Below are 20,962 nucleotides of genomic sequence, written 5' to 3' on the forward strand. Positions count from 1 at the left end.
GCTGAGATGCAGTGAAAAGTTTTTGTCTACGGGCCATCCAGACTGATGGAGATAGTTAAAAAGAGAGGAAAAAAGTCAGTTTGAATTCATGAGCAGATTAATTGGATCTGGTCAATGCAGCCACTGTGGCCTCCCCCTCCCGCGGGACCTCCATTCCCCACTGCAGGAATCAAAAACGTCCATTAATACTGCTCCAGACCACAGTCTCTGGGGTAAGGCCCTGGTGAGATTATGGAACTTTGAGGAATTATTACAGGAAACACACCTGCACTGACTCTGAAGGCTCTCATTCTGATTTGTGTGAGCTCAAGTAACCCAAACCACTTTTTTTTAAGCTTACGAGCCACTTCTGTACACATCGTGGTGAGGAGGTGGAACTGTGGGGAAGGGTTGAGGGAAAAGAACCTGAACTCAGTGAAGTCAAAGATAAATAAACAGGTGGAGGGGGCAGAATGGGGGCTCATGTGGAGTGTAAATCCCCACACGGAATGCTGGAAGTCCAGAGTAACAGACAAAATGCTGGAGAAACTCGGCAGGTCGGGCAGCATCTGTGGAGGGTGAGTAATGAGTCGCTGGTAAAGGCTGAGACCCTCTGTCAGGCAGAAGCCAAAATGAGAGGCTGGGGGGAGGGGAAGGAGTAGACGCTGGCAGGGGACGGGTGAGACCGGGTCGGGGAAGGGGAGAGCTGAGGTAAGAAGCTGGGAGGTGACAGGTGGGAAAGCTGAAGGACTGAAAAAGGAGGAATCTGATAAGAGGACAGTGGACCATAGGATTATAAATGCCAACAGATTGTTTATTCATTTTAATAGATGTTGCCTGACCTGCTGAGTGCCTCCCGCATTTTGTTTGTGTTTCTCTGGATTTCCAGCATCTGCAGATTCTCCTGTTCAAGCTTAATTTGTGCTTTGTTACAGGGATCAATCCTTCTTTTCTTTTGGAGAAAGAGGGGTGACCTTACCGAAATGCTTAAATTATTGAGGGGTGCCGCCAAGGTGGACAGTGATGGTCCCTGAGTAGGAGAGTCCAAAATTAAGGGGTGTAAGTCTGACATAAGAAAGAAAAGATTTAAAAGGGACCTGACAGGGCCTCCTTTTCACACAGAGAGTGGTCAGTGTATGAATGAGCACCAGAGGAAGTGGTTGAGGCAGGTACAATAGAAGAAGCTCTTCGATACAGTACTGCGTGGAAGTCTTGTATCCAAGACTTTTGCACAGTACTGAAGGAAGATGGGGAGCCAGGTCTTACAGGGATGTGGGTCAAATGTAGGAAACTGTGACTAATTGGCTGAGCATCACGTTCAGTATTGACGAAAGAGCTTGTAACTGTGCTGTATTGCTCTATGATCTCATCAAACTTCCGGGGAATTTGCAAAAGGGACTGCAGAGGATGATGTGCAGTAATGTTAATCTGTCTGTGTCCTGTCTCCTCATGGAAGGAACTGCGGAAGACTCAGCTGCTGCTGAGGGAGAAAGAACAGCAGGTGGAGTGGATGGTGAGCAACCCCCCCTACCAGAAGGACGCCGAGATCGCCAGGCTGCGCCAGGCCCTGCAGGAGAAGGAGCGGCTCCAGGCCACCAGGGATGTCTGGTGCCGCTCGCTGGCCGAGGAGACGGAGCAGCTGCAGATGCGCCTGGCCGGCACTGCCAACATGTGCCAACAGCTGGCGCGACAGCTGGAGGAACAGCGCAAGAAGAGCCAGCACGGTGCGGAGACTGGGCGGGCCTCCACTCAGCAGCTCACTGAGGTAACGGACCTTCCTCGCACCACTCAACGGAGAACTGAGTGGCATGTCTCAGTTTTTGATATCTTGTTGACTTGATCATTTTTACTCATTTATATTCAAAATTATATTTTACATTGGGGCATTTACACCTGCACTGGGGAACTTACACTTTGTCGTCTTGTCCAGAATCAGGTTTAATATCCTGGTTTTTGTCCTGAAATTTGATTTGCAGCAGCAGTACATTGCAATACTTAATAATAAAAATAACTAAATTATAATAAGTAAATAAATTAAACGAGTAGTGTTAGAAGAAAGGATAAAAAAAGAAGAAAATAACAGTGAGGGAGAAATCTGATATCGGAGGGAAAGAAACTGTTTCTGAAACGTTGAGAGTGTGTCTTCAGGCTCCTGGACCGCCAGCTCGACGGTGGCAATGAAAAGAGGCCGTGTCCTGGGTGAGGGGAGCCTTTAATGATGGATGCTGCCTTTTCGGGGTGTCCTTGATGGTGGGGAGCTGAGTGCCCTCGCTGGAGCTGAGTTTGCAACTTTAAGCTGCTTTTTTTTGGATCCTGCGTAGTGTGTCCGCGCCCCCCCCCCCCCCACCCCAGTTTTTGGTACAATAAGCTATAGGAGTAGAATTAGGCAATTGAGCCCATTAAGTCTGTTCCATCACGATTCCTCTCAACCCCATTCTCCTGCCTCTTCTCTTCAACCTTTGATGCCTTACTAATCAAGATCCTATCAACCTCTGCTCTTAATATACTCATGACTTGGTCTCCACAGCAAAAAAATTCCACAGATTCATCACCAAAGGAATTCTTCCCCATCTCTGTTCTAAAGGGATGTCCTTGTATTCTGAAGCTGTGCCCCCCGCCCCCAGTTCTCGACTCTCTCACTATTGGAAACATCCTCTGCACATCCACTCCATTTAAGCATTTCAGTATTCAGCTGGTTTCAATGAGATTGCCCCTCATTCTTCTTAATTCCAGTGAGTACAGGCCCAGGTACATCAAATGCTTCTTATACGTTAACCCTTTCATTCCTGGGATCATTCTCATGAACCTCCTCTTGATCCTGTCCAATCCCAGCACATCCTGTCTGAGATAAGGGGCCCAAACTCTCAATACTCCAAGTGCAGTCTGACCAATGCATTATAACTTAGTAGCTTGTCCATTTTTAAAATGGGACTTTTACATTTTCCTTTGGATATTGCCTTCCTGTTGATACTACCAATGGTGGGGAGTGAGGTGGTAGAGTCCAATACACTCAAAAACTTCCGTACACAGTATTTGTCTCCTTGTTTATGAAAGAAGATGCCAGCATTGGAGACAGTCCAAGGGACATTCATCAGGCTACTTTCTGCTCACAATCCTCCGAATTTGGTCTGACCAATGCTTTATAAAGCCTCAGTGTTACATCGTCTTGTAGATGTAGATCGTATCTGGAGAGCAACAACTGAATGAGGTTGCTGAAGGAAGATGTAGGCTGCCTGTGTAGTATTGTCTGTTCTAATACTATGGAAAGTTAATGGACCCCATCCTTGTAGAGTGGGCTTTCTGCCCACACACCTTGTAGACACCAGTTATGGAAACTCGTAGCTAATGGATTACTCACCTCCCTCCCCACTCCCCAGCCTAGAATTTCACTCTGATACAGTCTGCAATCCCGACGTATTCTTTTCCCCACCTACCACCACCCCCCCCCCCCCCACCAAATCCCACCATGAACCTGCACAGGGCGACGATGCCAAGATTCCCCTCGATGATCAGTCTTCCAAGGGATGGTTTTGCAGCTACCTGGTGTCAGCTGAGAGAGATCGTCTCCAGCCAGCTGCTGTTGGAGGCAACCTCGCAATGTGAATGTGGACTTTCCCATTCAGGCTCTTGATCTGATTTGATTAATGACGGGACTTTCCAGCAACAGGAAGGAACAAGGTTACAGAGAGCGTGTTATAAATGTAACCATGGTTCGCAGTAGGTTCTACCCTTCCTGTTGACTGGGCTTTGATCCTTTTTAACTGGAGTTCTTTCTTTTTTTTAATATGTTTCTTAATCTGATTTGATGCTTAAATTTTTAAAACTCTGATTGAATCTAAAATGATGCAACAGCAGGCATTCTGACGGGGGTCATGTCATATAAAAAGTTCAAAGTACATGTATGTAACCACACTACCCTGGGATTCAATTTCCTGCAGGTATTTATGGGGGGGGGGGGGGAAAATAAAATGCAATAGAACTTTTCATAAAACTAGACAAAACTGACTAACAACCAATGTGCACAAGAAGACAAACTGCAAAAAGAGAAATCCTGAGAACAGGAGTTGCAAAGAGTTCTTGAAAGTGAGTCTGTAGGTTGTAGAATAAGTTCAGAGTTGTAGTGACTGAAGTTATCCATGCCAGTTCAGGGGCTTAACTCTTCCTGAACCTGGTGATGTGGGACCTAAAAGCGCCTGTAACTTCCTTCCCAATGGCCTGGGTGACAAAGAGTTCTCGATGGTGGATTCTGCTTTCTTCTGGCAGCATTCCATGTTAAGTGCAGTCGATGGTGGGGAGGGTGTGTCTGGGTGTGTCCCCCACTCTCTGGGGTTTTGTTACAGCCCAACAACTGCACCTTGATGAATGGATGATCCAGAATGCTCCAGTCAGAGATATCAAAGATCCTCAAGCTGCTAATGAAATAGTCAAATGTGTGCCTCCTTCATAATTGCATCAATATGTTGGACCAGGGATAAACTCCAGAGATTTTAACGCCCAGGAATTTGAGCTGTTCATCCTTTTAACAACTGACCCTTCAAAGAGGACTGCTCTGTGTTCTAATTTAGACAACAATCTATTCAGGAAATAGATAGAATTTCCCCTTCCTGAAGTCCACAGTTTCTTGGTTTGGAGGAGAGGACACAAGTAGTCAGATGGGTTGTGATCTTACTAAACGCTGGACCTGACTCGAGAGTGGGTGTGACCTCTGCTCATTTGTCAGCTTCCTTAAAACCCGCCACTGCACTGCCAGCATCGGTTAACCCAAGTGCCCATCTCTCTTGCTTTCTCTCCCAGCCAATCAGGAGGCAAATAGATCTTCTCATTATCCAACTAGGTCTTTGCGCATCAAGCATGATTGTTTTCAGAAATTTGTAATTAAATCAGAAGAGACTTTCTCCTCAAATGCCACAAAGATTATTGTCCCCTGCATTTTATGAAACCTTTGGTATGGTAGATCAGTAGCCAGCACAATGCTGCACAGTGCCAGCAACCTGGGTTCAATTCCCGCCACTGCTCGTAAAGCGTTTGTACCTTCTCCCCATGACCACGCAGTTTCCTCTGGGTGTTTGAGTCCCAAAGACATGCAGGTTAGTAGATTAATTGATCACATGGGTGGTAATTGGACGGCAAGGGCTGGAAAGGCCTGTTACTGTGACGTATCTCAACATAAATAAAGTTAGTCTGTGGTTCCAGACGCCTGGCTATTGCAGTGCGGTTAGTGACACCACCAAACACCACTTCCCCACAACTTGCTCACTTGCGAGAATAACTACAAAAAAAAAACACTGCAGAGGCTGGAAATATGAAATAAAAACAAAAATTCTGGAAACACTCAGAAGGTCAGGAGCATCTCAGAGGAGAGTTATCATTTTAGGTTGGTGAACTCAGTGTATAGTTCTAATGATGAATAGTGTTTCTTTCCCTGATGCTGCCTGACCTACTGAGTATTTACAAATTCACAAGGTGTTTCCATAGTAACATTTGAACGTTAGATCAAAATTCAGGGCCGGTGTCAAACTTCTGATCTAAGTTCTCTCATTTTCCCAACAGCTACAACAGGGAGATTCCCCAGAGACCATCATGTCCAAAGTTCAGGAAGAGAACCGCATTCTCAGGCAGAAAGTTATTTATGTAAGTAATGACATTTTAAGTCTTTTGGGTTTCTTTGTAGTATCAAATGCCTCTTTCTTCATCTTGACAACTGGACTCCTCTGGTTCCAGCTTTTACTGGCAGCTGCCTAGAAGAGAATTTCCAGTGTTGGAGGCAATCCATGAAGTATTACTGGGATGAGAGGGAAAGAACTCTGATCTGTATTCTTTGTTCAGAAGAACGAGGGGTGGTAGTACATAGAACAGCACAGGAACAGGCCCTTCGGCACACAATGTTGTGCCAAATTAATTAAATGGCCAACTAAACTAATTCCTTCTTCCTTCACATGTCCATGTCCTTCCATTTCCCTCACATTCATGTGCCTATTTAAACGTTTGGTAGAAGTCTCTGATGTATCTGCTTGTATCACCACCCCAGGCAGCACGTCCCAGGCACCCACCACTGAGTTTATAAATAAAAACAAACTTGCTCCTCACATCTCCTTTTGAAATACACCCTCTCACCTTAAATGAATGCCCTCTGGTATTAGACGTTTCAACCCTGGATAGAAGATGCTTTCTGTCTACTCCCTCTATGCCGCTCATGATCTTTTAGACCTCTATCAGATCTCACAAGCTTCCACTGCCCCAGAGAGAAAAGCCATGCTCGTCCAACTTCTTATTATAACACATGCCTCTAAGCAAGAAACATCCTGCTAAACTTCTCCAAAGCCTCAACATTCTTCTTATGATGGGGTGACCAGAAATATGTACAATACTCCAGCTGCAGCCTAGCGAGAGTTTTATAAAGCTGCAACATAACTTTCAAACTCAGTGCCTCGACTAATGCATGCCATGTTTTCTATGTAACCTTATCTTACTGAAGTATTAGATTCTTGGTGAGTATAAGAGGGAGAGTGTTCGGGTGACTCCACTGATGGAGAGTCTTGAACAAGGTTAGGGAGGGGAGATCATTCAGAGCTCGGGTCAGCAGGGATGACGTCTTGGAGGGATGTGAATCCCCTACCTGGCAGGGTTGTGGCTATATAATTGTAGATAAATGTGTTCAGTTCTGCTCACCTCATTATAGGAAGGATATGAAAGCTTCAGAGAGGGAGTGCAAATTGCTGCCTGGAGTTAGGGCTTTTCACTTTGGAGTGAAGGATGAAAGGTGTCTTGATAGAGGTGTACAAGATAAGAGCCATAGATAGAGTGGACAGCCAGTGACTTTTTCCCAGGGAGGAAATGGCTAATACGAGTGGGCATAGTTTTAAGGTGTTTAGACAAAGATTATGGGTGGTGGGGTGGGGAGATGCCAGACATAGGCTTTTTTTTAAAATTACACGGAGTGGTGGGTGCATGGATCACACTGCTGGGGAGGGTTGGGGTGGGGGTGGTACAGGCAGATTAGGAATGCTTAAAAGACTTTGAGATGAAAGAAAAATGGAGGGCTATGGGCAAGGGAAGGGTTATATTGATCTTGGAGTAGGTTAAAGGGTTGGCACAACATTATGGGCTGAATGGCCTTTACTGTAATGTTCCATGTTCTATAAGTGTTTGAAGGATTGCGGAATCAAGGCTATGTGGAACTGGCACAGAAAAGTCGACGTCTTCAGCAGATCAACCATGGTCATATTTATGATGGGGCAGAGATGAGGGGCCAAAGGGCCTACTCCTCCTCCTCCTACTTTCTCCTGTTCTCTCTCTATCCACCATTTCCAAGCAGCACTCGGTAATAAGCTAATTCCGGTGGGTGTCCCCGTTGATGTTGTCACACGTACAGGAGCATCAGAACTAGGACTGTCGAACTGGGTTAATCGCTTCTTCCGTCAGGCTCTGAGACTAACGAATGCCCTGTCACCTCTGAGGTCTCCTCACTACAATAGTGAGTTGCTTACCTCTGCTGTGCACTACATGTACTTTTTGAATTGTGTTTTATGAACTTATTTATGGTAATACTTGGTTTATGTGCTGTGTGTGACGTGGTCTGGAGGAACATTGTTTCATTTGGCTGCATGTCAGATGACAAACTTGAACTTGAAGGACTGAGGTGCAGGGAGAAGATTCTGTTTGTGTGCCATCCAGACAGATCATTTTGAACTTGAGTATGTTGCGATAGTACAAAAGGGTGAAAAAGCAATGCAGAATAAGGTGTTCAAGTTACAGAGCCGGTAACGTGCAAGGGCCATAAGGAGGTAGATTGGGAGATGATCTTTTAGCAAGTGAGAGGTCCATGGAATAGTGTTGCAATGGGATAGATGATGTCCTTGTGCGACATGCTTCCAGGCTTCAGATTTATACAGTGAAATGCATAATTTGCATTAACAACTGACAGACTGGGAGCAGCCCGCAAGTGTTGCCACACATTTCAGCACCAACATGATGTGTTCAGCAAAACAAGTTTTTTTTGTATCTTTCAAAATGCTGGAGTAACTCGGCAGGTCAGGGAACATCTATGGAAATGAATAAACAGCCAATGTCTCAGGCCGAGACCCTTCTTCGGGACTTGAAAGGAAGGGGGAAGACACCAGAATAAAAAGATGGGGTGGGGGAAACGGGAAGGAGGATAGCTAGGAGGTGATGGGTGAAGCCTGGAGGGTGGGAAAGGTAAAGAGTTGGAAAGGAAGGAATCTGATGAGAGGAGAGTGGACTGTAGAAGAAAGTGAAGGAGCAGGGGACCCAGGGAGAAGTGATCGGCAAGTGAGAAGAGATGAGAGGCCTGAGTGGGGAATAGAAAGGGGGGGGGGGGGAGGAATTTTTTTTTACCAGAAGGAGAAATTGATATTCGTGCCATCAGGTTGGAGGGTGGCTAGATGGAATATGAGATGTTACTCCTCCACTCTTGAGGGTGGCCTTATCTTCTGCCTGACAGGAAGAAGGAGAAGAGTGATGTTCACGGTGGTGGGATCTTTAACGTAAGCTGCTTTCCCATTTCTTCCTATGGCCCAAAGATTTGCAGATCAGTAGATTAGTTGTCGGTTATAAAATTCTCAATGTGGAGGCAGGTGGTGGTATCTTAAGACCATAAGATATATGAGCAGAATTAGGCCATTTGGCCCATCAAGTCTACCTGCCTCCATTTTCCCTCTTAGCCCCAATCTTCTGCCTTTCCCCGCATCCCTACATTCCCTGACTAATCTAGAATCTCTGCCCTAAATATACCCACTGACTTGGCCTCCACTGTCACCTGTGGCAACGAATTCCACAGATTCACCATCCTTTGGCTAAAGAAATTCTTCCTTATTTTCTTGGGGGATTGAAGGTCCAGCAACTCCACCAGTTTTGCCACTTCACTGCCCACAAGGTAGGTGTTGTTACGATGCCCAAAAGACATTTGGGCAGGGACAGAGATAGGACAGACGTAATGGGATTAGCTTAGGTGAGCTGTTCCAAAGGGCCTGTTTCCCTCCTGAGTGACTCTGAGACTTTGTCCACACCACAAGCAGGACTGAGACATCCCAAGAGTTGTGACGTCTCTGGTTTCTTCTCCCTCCAGGTGGAAGACCTCAACACCAAATGGCAGAAGTACGACATTGGGCGGGAGGACTACGTGAAGAGGCTCCACCTCGAGCTGAAGGACCTGAGGTCGCGGCTGGAGCAGCTGGCTGGATTCGGGGGCCCCCAAGCCAACGCGGACGTCCTACGGCAAGAGATCGTGCGACTGAACCGGCGGCTGGAGGAGAAGATGGAAGAGTGCGATCGGCTGGCGGGGTTCAGGGACGGCCTGGACAAGGAGCGGGCAGTCAACCGCCAGCTCCGCGAGCAGCTGCAGGACATGCAGGCGGCAGGTGGAGCCACCAGGGAGCGCATGCAGATGCTGGAGCAACAGGTATGGATACCTTCCTCATCTGGGGATAACCCGCCATGTACCTGGAGGGTGACTGGTTCAAATTCATTATTGTAGGCAAGAGCCTTGTTTGGAAAATCATGAGAGGCATAGATAAGGTAGGTTGTCACAGACATTTCCCCAGGGTAGGGCTGTCTAAAACTACAAGGTACAGATTTAAGGTGAGAGGGGAAGGATTGAAAGGGGACCTGAGGGGCATTTCTCTCCTTCGGCCCATAGTGCTGTGCTGACCTTTTAACCTACTACAAGATTAATTTAACCCTTCCCTCCTACATAGTCCTCCATTTTTCTTTTATCCAGGTGCCCATTGAAGAGTCTCTTAAATGTCCCTAATGTATCTGCCTGCACCAGCTCTCCTGGTAGCACGTTACATGCACCCGCCACGCTTTGTGTCCAAAAAACATATTCACCTACCTCTGACATCCACAAGCACCTTAAAATTATGCCCTGGACCCAGCGCTGATCTCTGTGGTACGCCAGTCGGAGAGGCAACCATCTACAATCACTCTGTGGCTTCTCCTGCAAGCCAGTGTCCAATCTAAGTTACTATCTCATCGTGAATGCCAAGCGACTGAACCTTCTTGACCAACCTCCCATGCAGAACCTTGTCAGAGGCCTTGCTAAAGTCCATGTAGACAACATCTACTGCTTTGCCTTCATCACCTTTCCTGGTAACTTCATCAAAAAGAACTCTCAGATTGGTTAGACTCGACCTACCGCACACTAAGCCATGTTGATTATCCCTAATCAGTCCCTGTCTATCAAAATACTTATACATTTGGTCCTTTTAGAACACTTTCCAATAACAGAACAACATCAGCTATCCTCCAATCCTCTGGCACCTCACCTGTGGCTAAGGACATTTTAAATATCTCTGCCAGGGTCCCTGCAATTTCTGCTGTAGCCTCCCGTAGGATCTGAGGGAACATCTTGTCCGGCCCTGGGGATTTATCCATCATAATTTGCCTCATGATAGCAAACACCATCTCCTCTGTAATCTGTGTAGTGTCCATGACCTCACTGCTACATTGCCTCACATCTACAGTCTTGTCTGTCTCCTGAATAAATACTGTTGCAAAAAAATCCATTTAAGATCTCCCTCATCTCTTTTGGCTCTAAACTTTGATTACCATTCTGATCTTTGAGAGGACCAATTTTGTTGTTTGCTATTCTTTTGCTCTTAATATACCTGTAGAAGCCCTTGGGATTTTCCTTCACCTTGTCTGCTAGAGCAATTTCGTGTATCCTCTTTGGCCTCCTGATTTCACCATTAAGTGTTCTCTTGCATTTCTTGTACTCCTGAAGTATCTCATTTGCTCCTTCCTGCTTCTGCCTGCTGTGCACTTCCTTCTTTCTCTTAACCAGGGCCTCGTTATCTCTTGCAAATCAAGGTTCCATAAACTAATCATTCCCTGGCTTTTATTCCAACAGGAACATAAAAACTGAACTCTCAAAATGTCACCTTTGAAGTTCTACCTCTTATCAAAATCACTTTTCTCAGAAAACAAACTGCCAGATGCATTCTGATGCGATCAAAATTGGCCTTTCACCAATTTCGAATCTCATTCCAAGGACCAGGTCAATCCTCCATAATTATCTTGAAACTAATGGCATTATGATGCAAAGTGTTCCCCTACACAAACTTCTGTCACCTGCCCTGTCTCATTCCCTAATAGGAGATCAAATATCAGACTTCCTCTAGCTGGGACCTCTACATATTGATTAAGGAAACTTTCCTGAACATGTGACAATATTGGAATCCCAGTCAATATGTGGAAAGTTTAAAATCACCTACTGTCACAACCTTCTGTTCCTTTCAACGGCCTGCAATCTCTCTACAAATTTGCTCCTCTAAATCCTGTTGCGTGGTCTATAGTATAATTCCATTACCATAGTCATCCTTTTCATATTCCTCGGTTCTACCCTTAAAGCCTCAGTAGACAAGCTCTCCAGTCAGTCCTGTCTGAACACTGCTGTGACATTTTCCCTGATTAGCAATGCCATTCGTCCCCCTTTAATCCCTCCCGCACTCCCATGTCTAAAGCAAAGGAATCTCGGAACATTGAACTGCCAGTCCTGCCCCTGCAGCAACCAAGTCTCACTCCTGGATACCGTGCCATCATTCCATCTGCTGATCAACGTGAATTACACAACACTTTCGTGACAAAGTAAACTAAGGCACTAGTACAAGCTGACCAAGAGAGAAACAGAAATAGCTCTCACTGCAGAAAACCACTACAGTTTGGACTTTACAGGAAAGATGGTTTTGTCCATTCGGTTCCTGGAACCTGCTGCTCATGTTCCCCTTTTGTTTTGGGCCAGCAGGGTACTGTGCTGGTTAGTGCAATCACTGTACAGCTCCAACTGTAACATTTGGGTTTGATTCCTGCCGCTGTCTGAAAGGAGTTTGTACATTCTTAGTGACTGTGTGGGTTTCCTCTGGGTGCTCCAGTTCCTCCTCCAATCCAAAGAATGTACAGATTAGGATTAGTAAGTAGTGGGCATGCCTTGTTGGCAGCAGAAGTGTGGCAAAACTTGTGCGCTGATTTGCTTTGATGCAAATGACACATTTCACTATATGTTGTGGTAGCTAACTTCATTCACCTCAACACTGAACACAACCTATGGACTCGCTGTCAAGGACTCTACAACATACCACACCAAAGTCCAAATAAAAATTGTGTCCATGTTACTCTCCTCTGGGTTCTGATTATCAGCTCGGGTATTAGATTCCAGCACTGTTCCTTCTCATCACCCTCCACCAACTATCTCCACCTTCACTCTCCCCTCACTCCAGCTATCATTCACTTGGCTCTGTCTCTTACTTAAAGCAATTCGGACAGAAAGTAGCGTCCATCATCAAGGACCCCCACCATCCAGGCCATTCTCTTCTCACTGCTGTTATCAGGAAATGGGTCCCACACCACCAGTATCTACCCTTCTGAACCAGTGTGGATAACTTTACTCAGCTCAACACTGATCTGATCATTCTAAACAACATATGGACTCACTTTCAAGGACTCTGCAACTCATGTTACACCAAGGTCCCACACCACCAGGTTCAGGAACAGATATTACCCTTGGTGGTGGTTCTCCTATCACCTGCATGGATTTGACATGTTACCTAAAACTTCGACAGACTTCTATATATACTGCCTGGTTGCATCACGGCCTGATATGGAGACACCAACGCCCAAGAACAGAAAAGCCAATTAAAAATGGTGGCTATGGCTCTGTCCATCACAGGAAAAGCCCTTCCCACTATTGAGCACAATTACAAGGAGTCAGCGTCCATCAACAAGGACACCCACTATCCAGGCCATGCTCTCTTCTTGCTGCTGCCATTGGTTTCACACCAGCAGGTTCAGGAACGGTTACTACCCCTCAACCATCAGTGACCGAAATCAGCTCCCTCACTCACTCTGGACTGATTCCGCAACCTGCACACTGACTTTCAAGGACTCTACGATCCATCTTCGCAGCATGTCTGTTTTATTTTTCATTGATTCTATTGTAATTCTTAGTTCTGTGAATGCCTGCAAGAAGATGAATCTCAAGGTAGTGACAAATGTACTTTGATATTAAATTCACTTTGAATTTTGAACAGGGATAGGAAAGCTTTAGTGAGAGAGGGGTCAGATGTGAGCAAGTGGAACCAGCTTAGAACAGTATAGCACTGGACAGGCCATTTGGCTGACACAGTTGAGTCAATCTTGATGCCAATTTATACTAAATATCTTCCTGTGTATTATCCATACCCATACGTTTATATTCCTGTGTCAGTTGAAAAGCCTCTCCAACTTCACCAAACTGCCTGCTTCCATATTGCCCTGGTAATCTATTCTAGGCATCTACCACTCTGTGTTTACATATTAAAAAGATCATCTTGTATCATCTTTTGAAGTTTTCCTTTAGATGGGCACTTTGGTTGGCTTGGATAAGTTGGGCTGAAGGGCCTGTTTCTGTGCTGCGTGACTCTTTGACTCCATCCCTCTGCCCATCATGCTTGGTTACCAATTAACTTGGCCCTGTGTCAGCTAATTGACAGGGGCCTGAGATGATCAGTGAACTAGGAAGCCCCATTCTCCTCAGTTCTGACGCAAGGTTTCAACCCAAACCATTGACAGTTCCTTTCCTCCCCACAGATGCTGCTTGACCTGCTGAGTCTCTCCGGCAGTTTGTTGGTCCCATTTTCATTATTTACAGAAAATATATAGTGCAGCACAGGAACAGGCCATTCAGCCCACCATGTCTGTGCTGACCCCAATGCCAAATTAAACTTAATTGCTTCCACTTTTACGTGGACCATCTCTCTCCATTCCATAAGCCCATAAGACAAAGGAGCAGAATTAGGCTATTCAGCCCATTGAGTCTGCTCCACTATTTGATTGGCTCATTTATTTTTCCCTCTCAACCCTATTCTCCTGCCTTCTCCCTGTAATCTTAGACTCCCTTACTAATCAAGAACCTATTAACCTCTGCTTCAAGTAAGTACATCCTATGACTTGCCCTTCACAGCTGTCCATGACAATGAATTCCACAGATTCACCACCATCTGAATAAAGAAATTCCTCCTCATCTCTTTTCTGAAGCGACAGCCTTCTATTCTGAGGCTGTGCCTTCTGGTCCTAGACTCCCCCACTATAGGAAACATCCTTTCCACATCCACTCTATCTAGGTATTTTGATATTTTATAGGATTCAATGAGATCCTCCTTCATTCTTCTAAACTCCAATGAGTTTAGAGCCAGAGCCATCAAGTTCACCCTTTCATTCCCAGGATAATTCTCGTGAACCTCTGAAGGCTAAACACACCTGTTCTTGGATATGGGGCTCAAAACTGCTCCAAGTGTGGTCTGACGAATGCCTTACAAAGCCTCAAACATTCACGTTTCCCTCAGAGACTGTCCTCACTCTGCTTTCAGAGGGAAAGTGGACCTTAGGAGAGTCAGTAACGTCCCTGGTGAAAGTTTCAGCCCTCCACCTCTCGAGCCACAACAAGACATTAATCAATCTATGATCAATTGAGGAACAGCTTGGGAAATTCCTCTTAAACTCTAAGGCACCAGGAACTATGATTCACTCCAATAACAGAAAATGACCTCTTCTACTGATGAGTTCCCTATTCTTTTCAATGTGGGACTGCAGTGACTCACTTCGTGATGCCTACTGGTTTGTTCCAAGAATGAGCCCTATGATGTGGACTATCTCTTCCTGTTTAACCTTCTCCCATGTTCTTTCCACAAACATGTTTCCTCCTATTCCCCACCCCCTCCAAATCCAACCCAGTTCATTTTATTCCTGCTAAATAAGGAACTTGTGTTTGTCAACAAAGGAACCGGACAAGGTCAGTTACACTCTCGAGCCTGTTTCGAACGCTGCATTTTACTTGCTACACGTACATAGAAGCATGCGGTAAAATGCAGCGTTCGCATCAACGTGCGAGAATGTGCTAATGGCAGCCCGCAAGTGGCGCCAACGTAATATGCACTAACCGTAACCCGTACGTCTCTGGAATGTGGGAGGAAGCTGGAGGAAACCCTCACACGGCATTCCCTCTGCCACACAAAAGAATTTAAACTGCACGCGAAAGGTTGTCACCCTCTACCTTGTTGGCATGTTAAGTATATTTCACTATCATACACAATCACATTTCCTTTTCTAGCTTCTGATGCGGACAGTGTTGGCAAAATGGTGTTTGTGATGATTTGACTGCAGATTTTAGAACTGACATATTTACACTGTTTTAATTGAAGAAATTTTCAGTGTGCTCATGGTGTGGTCACTGAGTAAAAAATTGGACATCACAAGAGTCTTGTGCACACTTGTCATTACTAATAAGAGAGAACATGACCCACACAGACCCAGGGAGAATGTACAAACTCCTTACAGATAGCAGTGGGAATTGAACCTAGATCTTAAAAGATAAAGATTAGCTTAGTGTGTCTTATGTGCATTGAACCATACAGTGAAATGGGCCGTTTGCATCAATGACGGCAGTCTGAGGTGGAGTGGGGCAGCCCGCAAGTGTTGCGATGCTTTCATTGCCAATATCGCATGCCCACAATTTACTGATGCTACAGTGGATTGGTCATTCCACATGTCCTAGAGTCATAGAGCACAGGAACAGGACCTTTGCTCTTATTGTCCAGTATCTGTACTGATACAGTTTACCATTCTGTATTTTACTGCGGGCCGGCTGGTAACGGTGTAGTAACATCAGCTCTGGACTTTGGGCAGATAGTCCCCGAGTTTGAACTCGGCCGCGTCCCAACCTGGGTAGCATCTGTGCGGAAGAAAAGCCTGGCAATCTACTTGTCCATAGGGTTTTCGTGGCAAGGTACACAACTACACTATTCGTGGGGGTCACCATGAGTCGCTAGCAACTCAACAGCACTCAACTCTTAGTTACTTGTCTAGGTATTGTGCTGGTAGCTGCCTCCATCTTCAGACATTCCCAACCTATCTTTAGCTGAAGGGTCTGTGGAATTCTTTGCCATAGGTGGCTGTGAAGGCCAAGTCATTGGTTATGTTTAAGGCAGAGGTTGATAGATTCTTGGTTAGTCAGGGTATGAAGGGATATGGGGAGAAGGCAGGAGGTTGGGGCCAGTTTTAAGGTGCCAGTAACCTGCCATTGCCTGTTTTCCTGTTAGTAGAAACGGTTCTGCCAGGGTTAGTAGCTAAGCCATGTGTCAGGAGTTGAACTTGGATGTCAGAGGCTATTTGAGACACACACCATTGGGAGCATTTAATAGACAGTGTGAGCTCGTCCCCATTACCACCCCTGACAATAACAGCCTTAACTGGAGACCCGATAGAAGCTTATATTTTATAGCCTGGTATGGTGGTAGAGGCAGAAGCATTCAGAACTTTTGAGACATGTTTTGATAGACACACAAATATGAGGAAAGTGGAAGGATATGGACATTGTGTAGGCAGAAGGGATCAGTTTAGTAGGCCACTTGATTACTAATTTATGGTCAACACAACATTGCGGGCTGAAGGGCCTGTTCTTCTGCTGTACGGTTCTATGTTCTGTAAATCTTCAGCAGAAGATGCAAATTGCCTTAAAAAAAACATATACCACCAGGATCAAGGACCGCTTCTACTCCATTGTTATCAGGCTTTTGAATGGACCCCTTGTAAAATAAGGTGGACTCTTGACCTCGTTTTGATCTTGCACTTTTTCAGTAGCTTTTACACTTACATTCTGCATTCTACTATTTTTTTTTAACCTTGTTCTACCTCAGTGCCCTGTGTAATGATTTGATGTGTATGAACAGTATGGGAGACAAGCTTTTCACTGTATCTTGGTACATATGACAATACTAAGCTGATGCCAATACCAGTTTGAGAGGCATAGGTAGGGTAGACTAGGGGTTCCCAGCTGTTTTTTTATGCCATGAACCCATACTATTAACCAAGGGTTCTGTGGAACCCAGGTTGGGAACCCCCGGCCCATACACAGTCTTTTCTCTGGGATTTAAATGTCAGATTGACGTTGAAGGTGGGGAGGAGTGGTTTTTAACACAGGGAATGGTAATTACCTGGAATAGCATGCAAGACGAGCAATATTATGTACTATGCCAGTACAGGCAATGTTGTGCCAGCCTTTTAACCCTTTCCTTCAATATAATATGCCATTTTTCTTTAATTCATCTATCTATCTAAGAGTCTCTTAAATATCCGAAACACACCTACCACCACTCTGGTAGGATGTTTCATGCACTCATCGCTGTGTGTTTAAAATAAAAACTTGCCTGTGACCACCCCCCCCAGTACTTTGCTCCAATCACCTTAAAATTATGCCCTCTCGTATATCAGCCATTTCCACCCTGGGGGGAAGAAGGGCGTTGGCTGTCTGCTCTGCCTTTTAAACTGATAAGTGGTTGTTGATAAAACAATAAGCACTGAAACTACTAGAGTAATACCAGCCTAAGATCTCCTAATGGAAAGGAAGCTGCTTCCTCCTCCTTTCCAGTCCTGTTGAAGGGGTTTGGCCTGAAACGTTGACTGTTTATTCCCCTCCATAGATGCTGCCTGACCTGCTGAGTTCCTTCTGCATTTTGTGTGTGTTGCTTAGGATTTGCAGCATCTGCAGAATCTCTTGTGTTTATCTTGTAAGGCCTACACTGGACTCCTTCCAATGTGGGTCCAGTATTCTGGGCTTGATTTAACCAAGTTACTCTTTAACTTAGTGTTTAATAGATTGCACTTCAAATCTAATTTTGTTCCTATCTGCCACTGTTGATAAGAATGGACTGTAAGAATTCATTTTGAGATGACTGGAATATAAAAGCAAGGATGTAATGCTGAGGTTTTTTAAGGCATTGGGCAGACAGCACTTGGAGTATTGTGAACAGTTTTGGGCCACTTATCCAAGAAAGGATGCACTGACATCAGGGAGTGTCCAGAGGAGGTTCACGAGGATGATTCCAGGAATAAAAGGGTTAACAGAGGAGTAATTGATGGCTCTGAGCCTGTATTCACCAGAGTTTAGATGAACGAAAGGGGGATCTCATTGATACCTATCAACCAGTGAAAGGCCCCTAGACAGAGTGGACGTGGAGAGGATATTTCCCGCAGTGGAGAATGGTAGTGTGTCACTTTAGAACAGAAATGAGGAATTTCTTTAGCAAGAGTGTGAGAATCTGTGGAATTCATTGTGACAGATAGCTGTGGAGGCCAAGTCATTGGGAAAACCTAAAATGGAAAACTTATTTTCTTGATTAGTAAGGGTGTGAAAGGTTATTTATTTGGAAATACATCATGGAACAGGCCCTTCCAGCCCAAATCGCTGCCCAGCAACCCACTTAGTCAACACTGACCTAAACACAATGACTAATTAACTTGTACTACTCTGGAACGTGGGAGGAAATGGTGGGGGTCCCGTCTGCAGAGAGCTTCAACACCCTGGTTTGTAATAACAGTACACTAACATTTAGTGGTGCTTATGAGGAGAAGACAGGAGAATTGAGATTGAAAGGGATAATAAATCAGCTCTGACACAGCAGACTCGATGGTCTAATTCTGCTTCCATCTCTTGCGGTAATGATATTTGTATGTGGGCCTCAAGTCGCTACTGCTTTCAGACTACTGCTTAAGTGATCTACATTTTATTTTAGATCCAATCATTTTTTCATGTTATGTCAGATTTAGCCAGTATCACAGTGCCATCACATGTCGACCATCTTGTTTGTCGGTGCCAGGGGATACATACTCTTCTCTCCAGGTCCAGAGTGTAGTCTCAGCAAACTCTTGCTGGACCTCACCAGTCACATCCATCACTTGGATAGTCCCCACTGTAACTCATTCAGTTTCCTAATTGGGTCAATAATAGCACATCACCGGTAACCGAGGGAAGTCCCCATTGTAACAGGAAGCCTGGTGGCCGATTCATAGACAGCACTAGTCATTGTTTCAGTCATTGGATGAATAGTGGTCATTCACCAATGCTGAGGTGATTTCTCCAGCTCTTGGCGGATGCGTCATGGGATTTTTCTTTCATCTACCTCACGGCTGAGAGGGAGTGCAGTCTCCGCATCTGCCCATCTCTGTGATGAAGTCACTGGATTTAAGCTTAATTAAGTTGATAGCCAGGGTTCCACAATCTGTTACTTGCTCAGATTTTGCCCTGCTCAATCATGTCACTCAATCAATGCCTCAGGGCCAGAGACCCAGGTTTGATTCCGGCCTCCGGCACTGGCTGTGTAGAGTTTTTATGTTCTTCCTCCCAGCTCTCTGATACTCGAGGGTTTGCATGTTAATTGTCCGTGAGTGGAAGAATCTAGGGGGAGTTGACAGGAATGTTAGAATAATGCAATGGTATTAGTATCCTGATGAAGCCCGAATCATCGACTATTTCTTACTCACCAGAAATGCTACCTGACCTGCTGCGTTCCTCCAGCATTTTATAAGATATAGGAGCAGAATTAGGCCATTTGGCCCATTGAGTCTGCTCCACCATTTCATCATGGCTGATCCGACTTTACTTTCAGACCTAGATTCTTGCCTTCTCCCCGAATCCCTTCATGCCCTGACCAAACAAGAATCTATCAAACTCTGCCTTAAATATACATAAAGACTTGGCCTCCACATCTGCCTGTGGCAAAGAATTCCACAGATTCACCACTCTCTGGCTGAAGAAATTCCTCATCTCCATTCTAAAAGGATGCCTCTCCTAAGAGGCTGTGTCCCCTGGTCTGAGACTCTTTTAACACAGGAACTAACCTTTCCACACCCACTCTATCAAGGCATTTCACCAGCTGATAGGTTTCAATGAGGTCACTTCTATTTCTTCTGAATTCTAGTGAATACAGGCCTTCATATGACAAGCCATTTAATCCTGGAATCATTTTCGTGAGCCTCCATTGAACCCCCTCCAGTTTCAACACATCCTTTCTGAGATAAGGGGCCCAAACCTGCTCACAATATTCCAAGTGAGGCCTCACCAGTGCTTTATAAAGTTTCAACATGACATCCTTGCTTTTATATTCTAGTCCTCTTGAAATGAATGCTCGCATCGCATTTGCTTTCCTCACCAGATTCAACCTGTGTTTTGTATTTTCTCTCCATTTAGAAAATAGTCAACCCTTCTGAAGCCTCTCCACTTCCTCAAAACTACCTGTTCCTCCACTTATCTTCCTAGCATCTGCACTTTGCAACAAAGTTATCAATTCCATCATCCAAATCATTAACATACAACATAAAATGAATTGGTCCCAACAAAGACCCCTGTGGAACATGGCTAGTCACCGGCAGCCATCCAGAAAAGGCTCCTTTTATTCCCACTTTTTGCCTCCTGTCAATCAGCCTCTGCTTTATCCATGCTAGAATCTTTCCAGTAATACCATGGGCTCATAGCTTGTCAAAGGCCTTCTGAAAATCCAAGTACACAACATCAACCAATTCTCCTTTGTCCATCCTGCTTGTTATTTCTTCAAAGAATTCCAACAGATTTATCAAGCAAGATTATTCCTTGAGGAAACCATGTTGACTATGGCCTGTTTAATCATCTACCCTCAAATACTCCGAGACCTCATCCTGAATAATGGACTCTAACATCTTCCCAGCCACTGAGGTCAGACTAACAGGCCTATAGTTTCCTTTCTTTGCCTCTCCCTTCTTTGCAATTTTCCAGTCTTCCGGAGCCATTCCAGAATCTAATGTTTCTTGAACGATCATTACTAATGCCTCCACAATCTCTTCTGCCACCTCTTTCAGAACTCTAGGGTATACACCATCTCGTTCAGGTGACTTATATAGCTTCGGACCTTTCAGTTTCCCAAGAACCTTCTGTCCAGTTATGGTAACTTCACACATTTCAAGCCCCCTGACACCTGGAACTTCCATCATATTGCTAGTGTCTTCCACAGCGAAAGCAAAATCCTCCTTTCTCCCATAACCGTTGACACCCTTAATGAAAAAATCTTTCAGTCTTGCTCAATAACTCATAAATAATCTTGGCACAGTTTCCAGCTTAATGACATCTTTCCTACAACAGGGTGACCAAAACTGTACACAGTCCTCCAAACAATACACACAGAAT

At 45.0% G+C, this 20,962-nt stretch overlaps 1 protein-coding gene across 1 annotated transcript in view; it reads left to right on the forward strand.

The window, feature by feature from the left end:
- The window catches only part of tnip2 (TNFAIP3 interacting protein 2), a 38,317-nt gene that overhangs the window by 10,879 nt on the left and 6,476 nt on the right, over positions 1 to 20,962 (forward strand). The window contains exons 3-5 of the mRNA XM_073047936.1: positions 1,436 to 1,744; positions 5,530 to 5,610; positions 9,065 to 9,397. Coding sequence (XP_072904037.1) covers positions 1,436 to 1,744; positions 5,530 to 5,610; positions 9,065 to 9,397 — 723 coding nt within the window. The remainder of the gene's footprint in view (positions 1 to 1,435; positions 1,745 to 5,529; positions 5,611 to 9,064; positions 9,398 to 20,962) is intronic.

This window comes from Hemitrygon akajei, chromosome 6 (genome assembly GCF_048418815.1).
Source record: "Hemitrygon akajei chromosome 6, sHemAka1.3, whole genome shotgun sequence".
Lineage (NCBI taxonomy): Eukaryota > Metazoa > Chordata > Chondrichthyes > Myliobatiformes > Dasyatidae > Hemitrygon > Hemitrygon akajei.